This window comes from Notamacropus eugenii, chromosome 3 (genome assembly GCF_028372415.1).
Source record: "Notamacropus eugenii isolate mMacEug1 chromosome 3, mMacEug1.pri_v2, whole genome shotgun sequence".
NCBI classification, from domain to species: Eukaryota; Metazoa; Chordata; class Mammalia; order Diprotodontia; family Macropodidae; genus Notamacropus; species Notamacropus eugenii.
This window is the reverse complement of record NC_092874.1, coordinates 170,945,114-170,962,099: the sequence shown is the minus strand read 5'-3', so window position 1 is coordinate 170,962,099 and position 16,986 is coordinate 170,945,114. Positions and strand designations below refer to the sequence as shown.

The following is a 16,986-nucleotide window of genomic DNA, read 5'->3' as shown; positions in this document are numbered from 1 at the left end:
CCACTTTTCTCTTCACCTAAGTTTTGCTTTTCCCCATTTTAGGGGCTTTGTTTTTATTTTGTCGTTGATGGTGTTTTGTTCTGTTTGGGGGTGGGAGGGAGTGGTTGGAATTTTGGATTTGTTTTTCAATATTCACATACATACATTCTAATCCCATTCATGTTGCTTCTACTGCCCCTGGACCCAGTTCCCCCAAAGAAGGAAAGGGGTTTGATCACCCAGCAGCCTTTTGGTCCCTAAGCTAACAGGCCAGCAGGAACGGATGTCCTCCTTAGCACCATGTGCTCACTTGCATTGCTGCGCATGATAGCTGTCCTCTTGTCTGTGTGTCCAGTTTTCTTGCCAAGTCTTGTTATGTTTGTTGTTGTGATTTTTCCACCATCATCATGAGGGATTTGGGTGGTGCATTACTGAATGTCCAAGGAACATTGGTGAGCTCTTGCATGGGGTCTTGGGTTAACACAGGTTTTGCTTCTGGCAAGGACACAAGCTTTTTAAATAGATATTGAAAAACTCTCTACATTTATGCAGCTCTAGGTATGTATGGTTCAAGGAAAACAGAAAGAACAGATCTGATTTCAGAATGACCCTTCCCTTCTACTATGAACTAGCTTGTGCCTTTTTGTCATTGAATCAAGCTTTAGATGATGTTATGTGTAAAAGCAGAGAATGGACCTCGGATTTGATGAATGTGCTGGGCCATCTTATAATCTTAGTGTTCATCTTGATCAGTAATTTGCTACTGGTCCCAAGTTCAGTGATAAGAAGGCATATGCTACTATGATGTGTATTCCTCCTTAGCAGAAATTGTCAGTGCCCCCCAAATCATACAGGAATAATAATTTGCAGAATTCTCCCCTAAGCAAAGCTAACCAAATAAGCAATTATCTGAATAGTGTCAGCCTTTACCAGACAGGTCACAGGCTTCATAATCTTACTGTGCCTGACCTTAGCCCATCCAAGGAACTTGACTGCCCTATTACAGTTCTGATACTATTCAGAATTTTTTCGAATATAGTCAGCACTCTGTGTTATCTGTGAACATGGATGATAAGGACAACAGAGATCAAAGACATCCACAGATAAAGCAAAAAACTCATTTTAGTAAGTGTTTCATCTTCCTCCACCCCAATTATTTTTTTTTTTTCAAAATTGGCTAATAGTAGTAATAGGCAGTTAAACAGACAAATCTGATTTTTTTTTCTTATCCATTTTCAACTTGTGAATGAAGGGGGCTGAAAATCAATGTGATGTATAAAGGGAAAGTGGGAGGGGAGGAAGACCAGAGTAGGAGAACCAGGTAATCCATCAGCTGGGCCCTCAGTCTCTGATAAGTTGAAAGTTAGCAGTCTAGATCTTGGGTATTAAGGTGTGAATTAAATTAGATACAGAAAATCTTTTGCAGATATGTTCACACAGAGGCATTTTATTCACCCTAGGCAAAGTTTGAAAATTGTGTCTCCTGTGTGTTACTACCCTTTGGAGGCTTGGAGCCTTCTCTGTTGCCAGCAAAACCTGACTTATCGGTTAAGCAAGAAGCATTTTTTTCAATGCCGATCATACATTTGTGAGTTATTCTGCTAGGTAGTGGAGATACAAAGACATAAATGAATTTGTGGCAAATTTAAAGGATAAATGAAATGATTCTTGTATGTCATGGAATACAATGTTCTGGCATGAAGAAAGAGATAGGTATTTCTACAAAGTAATAATTAAATAGTGGCTTTCATTGTCCACGCCTAGTCCCAACTTTCCACGTAGATATTGCACATATATATTTATACAAGAAACTTGATTTTCTAAAGGTTTGTGTCTAAACACATACATCTACTTAGGAGAAAAATTCAATTCGTTTGTTTACGTAGCACTTTTCTGCCAAGCAGTTCAATGTTTTATGACTAAAATTTGGCCACATATTTATAAAAAGACACAGTGTATATAAGGGTTTGGGGAAAGGTTTTATAAAAATAGGAAAGAAATTCAAGCAAGTTTATAATATTGGCTCTGCCCTGTCACTTTTGTGAAACAACTCTAAATGTACATGTAGTGGCTATAAAAGATGCCACAAGTAATATATGTGCACATGCATATGTCTACTTTTATATGACCACAAGTAAATGTAACATTTTTGCTTGTAGTCTTTAATACTGTCCTGGATCTGTGGTCACACTGATGTAAATATTCCCTCCACTGGTGGTCATTCCAGCCCACCCATGCCTTCACTTCCTGGTGATTCTTATCCACATTCTTCAGTAGGTCCTGGATCCACTCAGTGGGCTAGAGGCCTTTGGCCTTCCTCTAGGCCTTTAATATTTTGTGGGTATCAGTAGAACCCTTGAGCTTTCACCAGGATTGGGCCACTCACACTTTTGATTCTTTGGAGATGATGGGATTCAAGAACTTGAAATCATATTACCTCTCTATGGAAATTTTTTCATTTAAATGATAGATCTTTGTAATGGGGACAGATTAGGGTCCTTAATTTCCCGAATGCATCCAAGTCAACTTTCTCTATTGAGTTCCGAGCCTAGCTTGCTGTCCATTTGCAGTGACTATCCCAGATGTGTGTAGTAACTTACTAACTGTTCTCCTAATTTCATATCATTCTAAGCAACAGGCATTATTTTTTCTTGCATGGATTGGTAAACTGATCTCTTAAGTAATTATCGATCTCATTGAGAGGTCCTTGTGATGTTCTGGGACTTGATGAAAATATTACAATAACAAACAAAATTATCTGGATTTCCTCACCATCTTTAAGGAACCCTTCTCCCATTTAGACGCTGTGCAGGATAACAGAGACATGCATACAGTATGTTTGCCAAGTGTGCTCCAGCACATTCTAATGTATTTTTAAAGTTTTAATTGTATCTCAGTTTTTAACGTTTAACTGCTGCTTTTCGTAAAAAATAAATAAATAAATTTTTTAGTTTGAAAAATAAAAATAATACCATTTATGATTAAGTACTCAATAACTTCTCCATTTTAAAAAATTTAAATAATATTCTCTTGATGTTCACCCTAACAAATATGTTATGCCTACAGCGGGACATCTCCCATGACAGCTGGTAACACCTTTGTCAATTATACAGCTTCCTGTTTTATGCCTCACTTAACTCCATCCAACAACTTTATTAATAATATTATCTCTATGGTAACATTTATCAAGGAAGAGTATATGAGCTAAGAATGTCCATGACAGATTTCTTTTTAGCAGAATAGCCTTTAAAACAGAATCAAATCCCTTTTTTCATCGAAAAACAAGGAACAGAGTGCTATCTTATAGTCCGTACTTTTGTCTGTTGTATGACAATTAACATCTTCACCATTTTTTTTTAAATCAAGGAAACCCTCTTACATGTGTAGGTGATTCTTACAAAGATTTTATAAAAGAACAACATAACCATCTAGTTCTGTAGTTATTGCTGTTATCTTAACCACCTTTTTGGTAGTAACATAGTTCATTTTTTTCCCATTCCTCTCTTTCCTAAGACATCTTATGAAATGATCTCCTAGTGCTTTTAAAAATGCTAACATAGATATCCATGGTATGAACTTCATCGTCTCCTGTTACCCTTGGAGACTTCATGCTCTTAACTCTCGTCTTAATTTTCTCATTAGGGACTGTGTTTTGGAGTTCAGATTGGATGGGTCCTTTGCCACTGATGAGGAAAAGAGAGCATCCTAGAAATGTGACAGACTCAATCATTTTCCAGCTATTTGATTTCTTCTAGTCAAGTTCATCTTTGTATGCTTTGGGAAAAACATGGCTCAATCAGGTCTTAGGCCAAATTTTCTGCATACTTGTTTTCACGTCATCTACTTTGATTGTTTTATATGGCAATACAATATTTTATAATCTTCCATAACTGTTCTCTGCAGTGTTTTACAAACAAGTTTTTACAAATAATATTCTAAACTGATGCTTTAGCTTATCATCTCTCTTCCTGACAAAGAGAGAAAATACTCGCTGACTTCTGGGCTCTTTTGACCTCTTTATTGTGGCAGCTGCTTTGCATCAAGTTTAATTTCTTTATATACAATATTACACGCACACACAAACACACACCCTGAACAAGAGTTGCACCATGTCAACTGGAACAACTTGTAGCATGCTACAACATGTACACATACTACAACACAAAGGGAAAACAAATCCAATTAAGTAGAACGTTGATCAATAAAAACCCATTAGCACAGGTCTTATTTTTCTCTCTTTGGTTTACAACAACCGTTGCAAATAGTCGAAGCAGAACTGATGACACCGTAACTCCAATTTTTGGTGTTGGCTCCATGGTGGCTACAAAGTCATATTCAGGAGTGAATGCATGTTTTCACAGATGAACTCTTATATGTGGTAAAATAATGGTGATGATGATGACAATGACAATAATATTAATATCATATATAGATATGTATTTGATTCAGTGACTCCACAACTCTAGGCTCTAAGTCACTTGAGGGATTGTGAGGAACAATGTCCCACTGCAGCCACTGTCATTAGGGATCATCAGTTCTCTTTACAGAGAAAGGCTCCTTTAGTTATTAACAAGTACAAAAGCCAAGTTTACTGAGGAAGAAACAGTCCAACCAATATGGCTAGACGAACATAGTTAGGGGCTTACTTTAATGAAAATGTTCTAAAGGTAATAAGTACAAATGGCATTAGTGTATTATGTATATAAGAAATTACATATATGGATACATTGTTTTGCCATGTACACCAGCCTATGAAAACACAGTTTGCTTCTGAATATGCTTTTGTGGCCACCATGAAAATGGCAGTAAAAAAAATCATGTGTTTTTTTTTTTATCAACTACATTCAAAGGCCATTTATTTTTATATATGTACATATCTATATATAAATATATGATATAGCATGGCATAATAGATAGAAAGCTGGCCTTGGAACCAGCAAGCCTATATTTAAGGCTTGTGGGACTGTGGCCATACTGACTATGGGACTGTGATCAAGTTACTTCAGTTAGGGCTCAAAATGACTCCCCAAGACTATAATATGCAGAGAAGATGCCAACCATCACTGACAGAGGGAGTTTCCTCTTCCAAGAATTTCCTGGATCAGTGAAGTCACAGATCTAATTCCTATCTCGAGTATCTACACATCCATATGCACACACACATTCCTGTTGTATTTTTTGCTGGTCATTCATTTCAGCTGTGTCTAATTCTTCCTGACCCCATTTAGGATTTTCTTGGCAGAGATACTGGAATAGTTTGCATTCCCTTCTCCAGCCCATTTTGCAGATGAGGCAACTGAGACAAACAGGGTTAAGTGACTTACCCCAGGGTCCAACAGCTAGTAGGTATCTGAGGCCAGATTTGAATTCAGGAAGAAGAGTCTTCCTGACTTCAGGTCCAGTGCTCTATCCACTACACCGCCTAGTTGCCCACACATACGTACGTACATACATACAAACAGTACATATGTAGGATATGTGTGTATATATGCATATATTTGTGAGTTATATGTACATATACATATATGCTGATAATTTAGTAATCAGCTTTAATAAAATAATTATGTACTAGAACAACAGCTAATCATTCAGTACCCTGTGGTCTGACTTTCTTCCGTACCTGGTAGTCTAATTTTCCCAAAGACATATTCAAGGGGATATGCCAGATGGGCACACTGGCACTTTATGAACTATGAAATGCTCTAAAAATGGAAATTATACTATTTTTCCCCTGTAGCTAATTCTATATCTAAATCGGAAGATAAGATAGCCTAAGTAGCAATTGCTGATCTGCCTTCAGGGGAAAACATTATTATTTTGGGACTATATAATCTTATTGACCAATTAGAAACAAGTCATCCCTAAAAAAAAATTTCGAAGTAAGTAATGTTTTTCTTTCACACCTTCTGATCTTCCTTTCTATCGCCATTCTTCCCTGAATCCTGGGAACTCAGTGTCCTCCCGTTCCTTCTGGCTGCCTAAAGGTAATACCTCACTTATGCCTGCTTTCTTGAGCAATGCATCTTTTTCCCCCCAACCGCACTAAAACTCCCTCAGGGCAACTGATCTTAGCTACTTTTTAGGTGGAAAACATCTATGGACTCTAATTTATACTAAGGTAAAAATGATTGGTGCCCACTTAATTTATTAACCCTGACAATTCTTAAGGAATTTCTTAACCCAAAGAAATTGTTCTAAATTGATGGAATTAGTAAAAGAATTTCATTTCAACAGAAAGATCTGGGGGAATTCTTGATACCTCTCTGGATTATTACAGGTAGGATATCACCTACTTCACCTCTAGATACCTGCCAACAAAAGGCCTATCCAATCACAAATACCCCCTAAGTTATTTCTCCCTTTGGAAAGTTAGGCTCCTTATTTTTCCTTTGGCTTGCTGTCTTCTTCCTATTTCCCACCTACCAGGCATCAATCTTTTACCTATCTTTTTGCCAAGATCAAATTTCCATTGGTCCTACATTTACTAAAGAGTGAAAATAAGCTTCTCTTTTCTCCCCTCCCCCCAGCCCCACAATTCTTCACAAAATGCAAGAGAGTCCAGCTGAGAGAACACTATCCCAAGCCAGAGGTATAGGCTTGGTATAAAGGGAATGACCAGGAAGGGTCATGGTTAACCTGTCAGGGTTGAGGAATGAGGCCTTTTTTTCCTGACTTTATGTCTACTTAATACCTTTGCTTTCAGTACTTGTTGGCCTGATAATATCTTGGGAGACACAAAGTCTCAAATGTGGTGCTGATGGGAATGGCCATATTCATCAACACCTAATTAAAGTTTGAACAAAGCCTTCATTCCTCTACCTAGTTAGGTGAGTAGATCACTCCTGCTGATACTTTCCTTACCAGGACTGTAACTCTGTCTTCAGAACATCTTTGAGGCAGTATTCTCACAGCTGAACTCTGTTACACTTTGGGGGTGGGGGTAAGTGAGAAGAAGATGGAGATGGAAGAGAAAATGGTTATTTCTACTTTTCAATAATTGTAGGACCACTGCAAATGGATTTGATCCCAGGGTACTTAAAAGATCTGATTGCTGAACCTATCAATGGTAGTTGAAATAGGAGAGGAATCCCAGGATGAGAGAAGGAGGGTAAAAATGGAGTCTACAAACCACAGGCTGACAAGCTTGATTTCAATTCCTGGCAAAATTCTAAAATATGTTATTAAAGGAAATAGTGATCTCAGTTATCATGGCTTCTTCATTAAGAATAAATCATGACAAATTAAGCTTATTTTTATTTTGACCCAGTATTAAACTAGAACATGTAAATTCTGTTTACCTATATTTTACCAAAGGATTTAACAAAGCCTTCACGCTCTCCTTGTAAAGAAGTGTAAGCTAATTCATCACTGTACTTGAAATTGATGCTAAATGACTCAAAGAGTAGTAATGACTTGATGTCAACTTGGAGACAAGTCTCTAATGAAGCTCCCACAGGGATCTACAATTGACCCTGTGCTGTTTAACATTTTAATCATTAATTTGGAGAAAAGCATAGATCATATGCTTATTTAATTTGCAAATGGAATAAGCTAGGAGAGATACTGGATGTCAGGATCCAAAAAGTTCTTGGCAGACAACCATGTTGGGCCAAATATAATGAGATGAGATTTAGTAAAGACAATTGTAAAGTTATTCACTTAGGCTCAAGAAGTCAATTTCATTACTATGAGATAGGGCAGGATTGATTAGACAGCAGTTTATCTGAAAAAAATTGGGGTTTGATGGACTGCAAGCTCAATATGGGGTCAACACTGTAACATGACACCCAAAAGAACTGATGAGATTAATAATTAATAAACTGAATAAATAAAGGCGTAGTTTTCAGGACTAGAGGGATGTTATGCCATACTCTAATATGGTTCAAACCCCCTCTTAAGTTTTAGGAAAGTGTATAACCTGGAGTGGAAAAGAATAGGGGCAAAAAGAAAGGGGGTAGAACATGGAAGGTGATGAGGTGGCAGTTTCAGTTGACCCCAAAGGGCAGAAGTAGAATTAGTGACTAGAAGTTACAAAGAAGCAGATTTAGGTTTGCCATGAGGAAAAATTTCCTTACAAAGAGAACTGTCCAGACATAAAATGAACTAGCTTAGGAGACAGTAGGTTGTTCTGCACTGGAGGTCTTCAGGCAAACGCTGCATAACCACTTGTCCAATATATTGTAGAAAGGATTCTCGTTCATGTAGGAGTCTAACTACATGGTTTTTGTGGTCTCGTCTGAATTTAACAATCTGACTTTCTAGGATTTTTTCCAATCCTAAATCTGTGAGTCTACGTTGCACCAGAATTTAAGGGACTAGGATATAGAGTAGCCAACAATTGGTTCAATGCAACTAATAACGTTGCTAATTGAAAATTCATGGTTATTTAGAAAGGGACTCAGTTGAAGTTTACTTTTGCTTAGCAAGTTTAGAGAGGCAAATAAGATTACATGGAAGAATGGTTCACCCAATCGAAAGAACAAATTCCTTCCAAGCACCTTAGCAATACCTATTTGCATAGCAACAATTAGTATTCTAATTACAAATGATGCCTCTCTTTATTAAAGCTGATTTGGCAGGACCTCTATTTGCCAACATTTTGTTATAGCCTAGTTCCATCATTATTAAATCTACTTGAAGGAAATAAAATTTAATTTCTTGTAAAATATTCTCTCATTCAGATGTCTCACTAATTGAGAGAGGCCTTCTTAGTCTGGATTGAAGTTTGACTTGCCATTTCAGCACTTATACAGTAGCCCCTTGTTCTCAAACCTACCCAGGGGAAGTACTGAATCTGAGCTATTGTGAAATTCTTCTACTCTAATTCATGAATCTCTGCTTATCTTGTGCATTATCCTATTACTGAATGAGGGACAATTAGATAGCAGGAGTATGTAATTAACTAAATAAGAAACCCCTAGATCTTCTACTTCCTGTAGATGGCCACCATGGGACATGAATGGGACAGGAGAGAATAGGGAATATTTGACTCTAGGGCAGGGGTGGGGTATAACTATCAAATGTCTTTATTCCAAATTGCCCACTGACCTCATTATGTTCATTTCCCTGTTGTGATTTTTCCCCCCACAGTAGACACTTTAGACAACTATAATACGTCAGGCTGAGAGACTTGGCCCCTTTCACATCTTGTTATATGCGCTCTTTCCAACAACTGATATCCTTCTGTCTTGAAGAGAAGCAAAGGCAGTGATGATATCCTCTCTTCCATTTTATGAGCCATTTTGAAGTTTAGCATTGCTATAAAATATTCATTGTTTTGGCTCTGTATTCAGTAAATATTGAAAAGTACTAGATTTGAAGCCAGAAGACTTCGATTCCAATTAATTAGGCTTAGAGTCAAGGTAGCTAAAGGTTCAGTGGTTAGAGTGTGCTGGGTTTGGAGACAAGAATACCTGAGTTCAAATCCAGCCACAGACATTTATTATCTTTGTGACCCTCAGCAAGTCACATAACTTCAGTTTCCTCAATTGTAAAATAGGGGTTATAGCAGTACTTACAGGGGTTGCTGGGAGGATCAAATATAATATTTGAAAAGCACTCAGTTTAGCACAGTGCCTGGTACTAACAGTACTAGGTACTGTGTAAATGTTAATTCCACACCCACTGTACCCCATTTCAGGAAATGTCATTCATTGAATGACATGGAACAAGTCACTTAATACTTCTGGGTCTTAACATTTTTATCTGTAAAATAAGGGGTTGGCCTAGGTGACTTCTGAGATCCTCTTCAACTCTAAATTCACAATCCTATGATACAGCAACCCAGCAAGGCAAGAGAGCAGCAGAGATGAAAAGGAAAGCCAAAAAAAAAAAAAAAAAAAACTCAAATAAACACCATACCAGCCAATACCCAATCCATCACAATCAACAGTGGAGATTTGGCTTCCAGATGCAGAGTATCACCTGAGCTCATTCAGTTTATACTCTTTGAAAGACACAGCACCTGGTTCTGTCCTTGGCAATAACCCCCAGTTAGAAGAAGGGTCCCAATTACTACTTTGTGTTTACATGTCACTTAGCACATAGTAGGTGCTTAATAAATGTTAATCAATTGTGTATGTATGTGAACCATCTAGAATTAAGAATCACATCCTCAGTATTCAGGTCATGTCTCCTGAGTAACGTTAGCAATCTCAGTAGTAGAATCTTCCTTATTTCTCCCTCAGCCTCAGCACAAAGCAGCTGGGAAATCTCTAGGGTGCAAATCCCTAGCTCCTGTACTGCAGATGTTGGAGGGAGGGGGAGAAGGAATGCAACCAGTTCAAGAAAACACTGATTCATTGGCTTGCCAAATATAAAGCTAGTGACCATACCAGGCCATGTCAGTAGCACTGGACAGTTGAAGGGGAGAAAAATTTTCTCTTTTTCCAATCCCTTGAGCCATGCAGTAGTGCCTCAATCAGGGGGCTGAACCAATGGATTATACCGTATAAAATTTAGAGACTTCAGAAGTGTACATGGGTGGCAAACCTATCCAAAGCACTGGGACCTCAGAAGCTTAGTTGTGCTTGCCAGGAGCAGGTTGCATGGGATTAAGAATTTGGTTGTCCAATTGTAGTGCCTAAGTGGATTTTGATCACTGTTGTGGGTTTGGGCAGGGAGGGGGGCTTTAGTATGATTCATCCTTATTTCATTGGGTTGTTTTCGTTTGTGTTTGTGTTTCAGTTTGGTTTCGTTGGAGTGCCAGCATGCATGCTTCTGCTGTTGTGTAATTGTGTCTAATAATTCTCTAACTTCCTTTGGAAAGCACTAATGAACAAGTGCTATTTCTCTTCTCTATTGTTGGGTTTTTTGTAAAGTTGCTCAAATGCTCTCAGGTATGGCGGCTCTGAATGGAGGACTTGGCGCCACGGGCTTGACGAACGGTACGGCCGGCACGATGGATGCCCTCACCCAGGCCTACTCAGGAATCCAGCAGTACGCTGCCGCCGCCCTGCCCACGCTCTACAGCCAGAGCTTGTTACAGCAGCAGAGCGCCGCAGGCAGCCAGAAAGAAGGTAGGCGCTTCCCCACCAGCCTTGGAAACCATCAACAAGCAGTATCTTATTGAAGTTGGTGACAGTCTCATTTTTAAAGAGTTAGCAAAAAGTACAACTAAATGGAGCCAATGTTTAAAACCAGCCAACGAAAAATCAGTTCTGTTTCATTTTTATTTTCACCGATACGTTCTGAAGAAAACTGATCAGCCTAACCATTTATTGTAACCTTTTCTTCTTTCCTGTTCAGTGTCATATTTCTTTTACCCTTTGATTTAATTTTGTCATCTATCCTTCAAGATGGATTTGCCGCCCATTGTGTGTTGATGTGCAATTAATCATTAGCTGTCGCTCTCAAAAAAAAAAAAAAAGATGCTAGGAATAAACAAAAACCAGCCTGGGCCACCTCTTCTTTACCTAAATATCTAATTTCCTGTTGTTGGTGGGGTGGATCCACAAGCATCATGTGGGGGCTGCACTCTCACTTTCCCCAGCTCTGTGATCCCCATGTAACTCTTGTGGTCCTCTAGCTGCTTGCTATTAGGAGTTAGTTTTCAGGTTAATGACAAGATTCCCTGTTAGGATGGAGTGGTTCTTTGTTTAATTGTGGGTTTTCTGGGGAAGCAAATAAGTGATTGATTGCCTTGCTTTCTCTGCCAATAAAGCAAAATGAACCTCAGGAAGTTAATGCTAAGAATAAATTAATACTAATTATGAAATGTTTAGTGAGCTAGTCCAAACAAGGGTAGCTTGTCTCTTTTTACTTCTTTTAGGTTGCTTATGTCTTCACTTAATCTGCTGGGAGACAGAAGGGAAAGCTTTGTAAGCTTTCCCAGAAGTATCCTAACTTCATTCTTCCTTTGCCTGCTTAGAATAGGAGGGAGAAGCTAGAACATTCAAGTGCTGAAGTATCATTTTAGCTTTAAAAAAAAAAAACCACCTCCTTTTTTTCTCTATTCCCCCACACACTTTAAATTTAAATCTGATTTAATCTATGTATTTTGGCTTTAAAGGTGTTCTGCAGGAAGTACAACAGGGTTGCATCCCTATAAATTTGTAAATTTTAAAGGGACACTGACAGTTTTAAAAGATACCTGTGTTTAAAAAAAAAAACAACTTTGTGATGTGTGTTATCAGTAATATTGTATATTATTAAAAGCAAAAGAAGCTTGAAAATCTCATTTACTTTTCATCATTTCTGCTGTTTATTTACTTTTAGCCATGACTGCTGTGATGGTTTTTTTTTCAATGCACAACTACCGAGACAAATCAAAACCCCAAGTTTCATACAGGCATGTAAGGAGACCCACTCTTCATGATTTAATACTAGTCCTACCAAAGAGAAGAATTTATATATGTGCATGTATGTATATGGGAGTGCCAAAACGTCATAATGGTGGGAGCCATAAGCTATAAAGTTTTATGGAAATGTGGCATGATTATTATCGTGGCTATTATTAATGCACAGATAGATGTCCTGTCAGATACATATTCAATCAGCTAGAAATAATACTTGTTTTGCCCCATTGTTATGGATGATATGTTCTGTTCTCCATTTATAGATGAGAGGGAAAAACTATACTATGTATCACGAAGAAGACTGTAAATCATAAATATTACATATATCCATATGGCCATCAGGAAAACTTTAAAAGAAAGGACTATTCAGTTGAGTTAAGTTAAAATTCTAGTTCCTTGGGCCAAAATTTTCAAATCCACACATCTTTCTCCTTTTTAATCCCTAAAACATTCTTGCCACATGACCCAGAGTGCTACAGGGATTGACTGGCTAGGCAATAGCTCTACTTCAGATCCTAATCAATCAGTCAACAAGTATTTATTAAGCACCAACTATGTGCCAGGCAGTGTGCTAGATACTGAAGATACCAATACAGTGAATGAAATAATCCCTACTCACATGAAAAAAAATTCAGAGTACCCCTTTTAAGTATCTGTGTTTAGATCTGTGTATTATCTGCAAGTTTATGTTCTTAAAGATTTTTGTTCTATTTAGATTTTTATGTTTCCAGTTGCCTTTTATATGTCTCTTATGCCTACCTTTCCTCTACCCAGTCAATACGTTCCAAAGAGATTTAAACTGATTTTAATTTTAGTCTTTGTAAAGCATAATTAAGATAGTTAATACAGTAGTGTAGAAAAATAAGTCACATAATGTATTCTAGAACCAAGTAAAAACTACTTTTATGTTTTACATACTACAATTCCACCCTTTTGAAGAAGATAAACCAAGAATTAACTAAATCTGTTTTGATCACATTCCCCAGATGAGGGTTCTCCCTCTCCCTCAGACCCAGTTTTGCAATATGAATAGAGTGGATTTAATTTTTTTTCCCATCCAAATTTTCTGACAGGATCATAACATCACCTGGACTCGATAGCATGGACATCCTTTTTCTCTACTTTGTCAGTAAGCCCAAATCCCCAAAACTAGAGTTTCCTCCTTTGAGGTCTACTTCTGTTTCCTGTAGACAGGGCCAAGATCACAATTGGAGTCCTCTTCACTTCACTGGTGGCTTTTTGTAATGTCATTTAACTCCTCAGAAAAAGGATGATAGTGTATATGTGAACTGAACAGAACCCTTCCAAAGCAATGATGTCTGAAGGAGAATGTGGATTTCATCAAAGCCCTAGATAGCAGTTTCTTATAACACAAAAGAATATTTGAGAGTGTACCCATCCAAAAACTGATCAGGTACTCTAGAAACTTCCATTCTAAGACAGACTGCGGAAGAAGGGGAGGGAGAGAAGGATGGGAGACAGCAGACGTACTCAAAGAGTTACAGTAAAAATGATGCTTTTGCCTGGCTAGGTAATGATCACCTCAGACTAAATGGAACCATTTTAGAAACCAGGAGATCTCGGAACTTCCTTGGTCTGCATCTCTCTGTGGGGGCAGTCCCTGATTCTGCTTTATGTATCAAGCTTCCCCACATCTTTATCCTCTGTTTGAGGACAAGCTATTGTTTCTCTTTGTCTCTCTGGCTATTTACACAGGCCAAATGAAAAAAGGAAGGTGAACATTAATACAGGTAATTCAGTCAACATCAATAGCCAACATGGATAATTTCCAGTTTTCTTCCCCAGCCCTCAACACTTGTCAAGAGATGGAGGATATACCAGGGTGGACACCTTAGAAATATATTTTCAACTTACTTGTTGCATCTTAAATCTCCAGTGCATGAAGGAAATTTGGAGATCAGTCTCTGCAGAGACCCTCATATGGTGCCAATCCAGAGATTTATAGACCCAAAATATATTTTAGTCATAAAGCAATCCATCATGTCCATTTTGAGGAGATTCATGAGGAGGATCCCAAGATACCACCTTCCTCTTTTTCTTAACCTATTTTCTGATGTTTATATATTCTGAAACATTTATCCAGTGTGTTTCAAAAACTTTTCAGGCATAGTTGGTCACTTCTCTTCCCTAGTGCATTAAAATTGTATTCTTTCTCTGGGTTCCAGGAGAAGAGAGATGCTTCACAATTAAACTGGGCATCACTGACCCTCATGTGTGTATGTGGGCCCCTTATTTAGAGGGACCAATAAATCTGGGTTGGTATGATTTGTGTTGTGTTTGCTCTATGTACACGTTGCAAAGGCTTCCCTCTTCCTCCCCAGTAATTCCCCAAACATGCTTTTCCATTGTTTTATTTTTATACCCATTCTCACATACCTAAGTTTAGTGTTTTAAAAAATAATAAACAGATAAAATATTTTTCCCCTTTTCTAAGAGGGAAAAATATTTTATTTTATTTTTTAACCAAACCTATATTTGGGGCCTAAACCATATGACAGTGTCCCTTTAAAATATAGACCACTGCCCCTCTACTGGCATTTCTAGGGGAAAGTGTGGAAAAGCATTATCTTAACTATGAAATTCTGTTTCTTACTGTTTGAATTTTCCACACTGATGTCTGTTGGATTGGTGAGGAGGTAGCCAAGTCATCAAAAAGTCCACAGAAGTGAACACTCAAATGAAACTGAAATATTTCAACTTCGTAGTTTCAGGCATTTGTATCATAAATTTTCCCTCAGTGGTTAAGAAAGTCCCATTCATTGGACAGATTTATTTTTTATTTTTTATTTTTCCTCATTTGTTTATTTATTTACTTATTTTTTGTGGGAAGAAACTTGGTTTGATTTTTCCTTACATCTTGCCAGGTGGTTTTCTCCATTTCATTTTTACAAAGTTCTTTTTACCCCCATTTTATTTTTTTCTCTCCAACCCATACACCTTCCCTTCCTTCCCTTTCCCCTCCCCCCTGTCTAGGGAAAACATTGCAGCCCCTCCCCTCAGGCTGTGAGAGGGGCAGGCAGTCCTGGTTCCTCTCATGTGAACGCCAGTTGAGGCTCCATGAACCTGCTGCAGAAGGTACTCTACCAGTACTGCTCTCTCCTCTCTCCCTAGACACCAAGCACATCACATCCGAGACATACCCAGTCTCCATTATCCATTCAGTCTGGGGTACAGCAGGGTTGGACACTCCAGCTCTCTAAGGGTGGGAGGGCCACATTTGCCTATCTGCTATTTGCCCCATAGTGTTCTTTGATTCCAAGTCTTTTGCCATTTATAGACTAGAAAATGTTTATCTTCCATCTGATGTTTTAATTCCTTTTTCTTTATTTCTTTTTTTAACTTCTAGATTGATCTGGTAGAAGTGGGTGGAGGGTGAAGTGATCAATATGAAGTGAGACTTGGGAGAACTCATCCCTCCAACTGATCTAGTTAAGCAGCTTTATCAGCAAGCACTTTCCCCAGTATGCCCTTTATTTCCTGAAGTGCAGTTATCTTCTGAAAAGTGATAGCCAAGGATATGAAGGCCAGTTGGATTTGTTCCATCTCTCATTGGCTTCTGCAGTTAGAAACTCCAAGTCCACACAAGTAGAGAAGACAGATTGGCCCTGGTCTCCAGCACTAAAACATTCATCCCAGCCCTAAGAATCTGGCCTCATCCTTTTCTTTGCCAATCATTTTAATAAAGATGACTAAGTATTATGAAGTTTGGTAAACCACAGCTAGCCAGGAGGTTATATAAATGATCGAGGAATTTATGAACTTAGGTCAGCAGCAGTGTTAGCATTACAGCTGTAAATTTATGGGATTCATTTAGAGTTCAGGAATGCTCTATAAAGCAAGCCTTACCTGTGTTCTCTCCTCCCACCTTCATTATGAGAAGATATGAATTTATAAGGAGAGTAAAGCATATATGGCCCCCCAAAAAGACATAGAACCCATTCTTAGCTGCTTTTTGGATCTTAATTGCACTTTAAGAAATCAAGATAATGAGATACCATTTTTTAACACCTAAAGGAACTAGGCATCATGAAGATGTGGAGGATTGCTTTTCTAAGACAGCTACATTTAACACTGACATTTTGTCCATCTGCTTTATTTTCTTTTAGTATCATAGAAAACCAAATGCTTAGCTCATCAGATCTTAATGCATCACTGAGAAGAGGCATGCCAGTCTAGGTAAAACAAGGCTCTCACTCGGGTTTTTCTTTCTTCCCAGGTCCAGAAGGGGCAAACCTCTTTATTTATCACCTTCCACAGGAGTTTGGAGACCAGGACATTCTGCAAATGTTCATGCCTTTTGGAAATGTTATCTCTGCTAAAGTCTTCATTGACAAACAGACCAATCTGAGCAAGTGCTTTGGTATGTAGAAGAAACCAAGTGAGATGATTACAGTTTCTTCCCAAGAGAGAAGTGATGGGAAGGCTGATAAATATTAAGAAAAATGGAATAGAATCTTCCCTGAGTTTTGAATATTTTCTAATTTTCCACATGTATAAAAGCATTGTTACCTAGTAGGACCATACACCTTGGAGTCAAGAGATTTGGGTTCAGATTCCAGTTCTGCCATTCTCAGCCTCCTTGATGTTGGGCAAATTATTTAAACTCTTTGGGCCTCAGTTTCCTCATCTGTAAAATGAGACTTTAACTAAATCAGTACTTCTCAAACTGTGGGACAAGACCCCATATGTG

The 16,986-nt window shown here is 38.1% G+C and overlaps 1 protein-coding gene across 47 annotated transcripts in view; it reads left to right on the top strand.

Annotated features, from left to right (window-relative positions):
• Nucleotides 1-16,986, top strand: part of CELF2 (CUGBP Elav-like family member 2) — a 620,126-nt gene that overhangs the window by 590,738 nt on the left and 12,402 nt on the right. For 14 of the 47 annotated variants that reach the window (XM_072653356.1, XM_072653346.1, XM_072653380.1 and 11 more), the window contains 4 exons: nucleotides 5,934-5,963; nucleotides 10,818-10,997; nucleotides 15,270-15,371; nucleotides 16,513-16,656. In XM_072653356.1, coding sequence (XP_072509457.1) covers nucleotides 5,934-5,963; nucleotides 10,818-10,997; nucleotides 15,270-15,371; nucleotides 16,513-16,656 — 456 coding nt within the window. Of the gene's footprint in view, nucleotides 1-5,933; nucleotides 5,964-10,799; nucleotides 10,998-15,269; nucleotides 15,372-16,512; nucleotides 16,657-16,986 lie in introns of all 47 variants that reach the window. The other 33 variants (XM_072653373.1, XM_072653372.1, XM_072653386.1 and 30 more) reach the window with 5 other exon arrangements.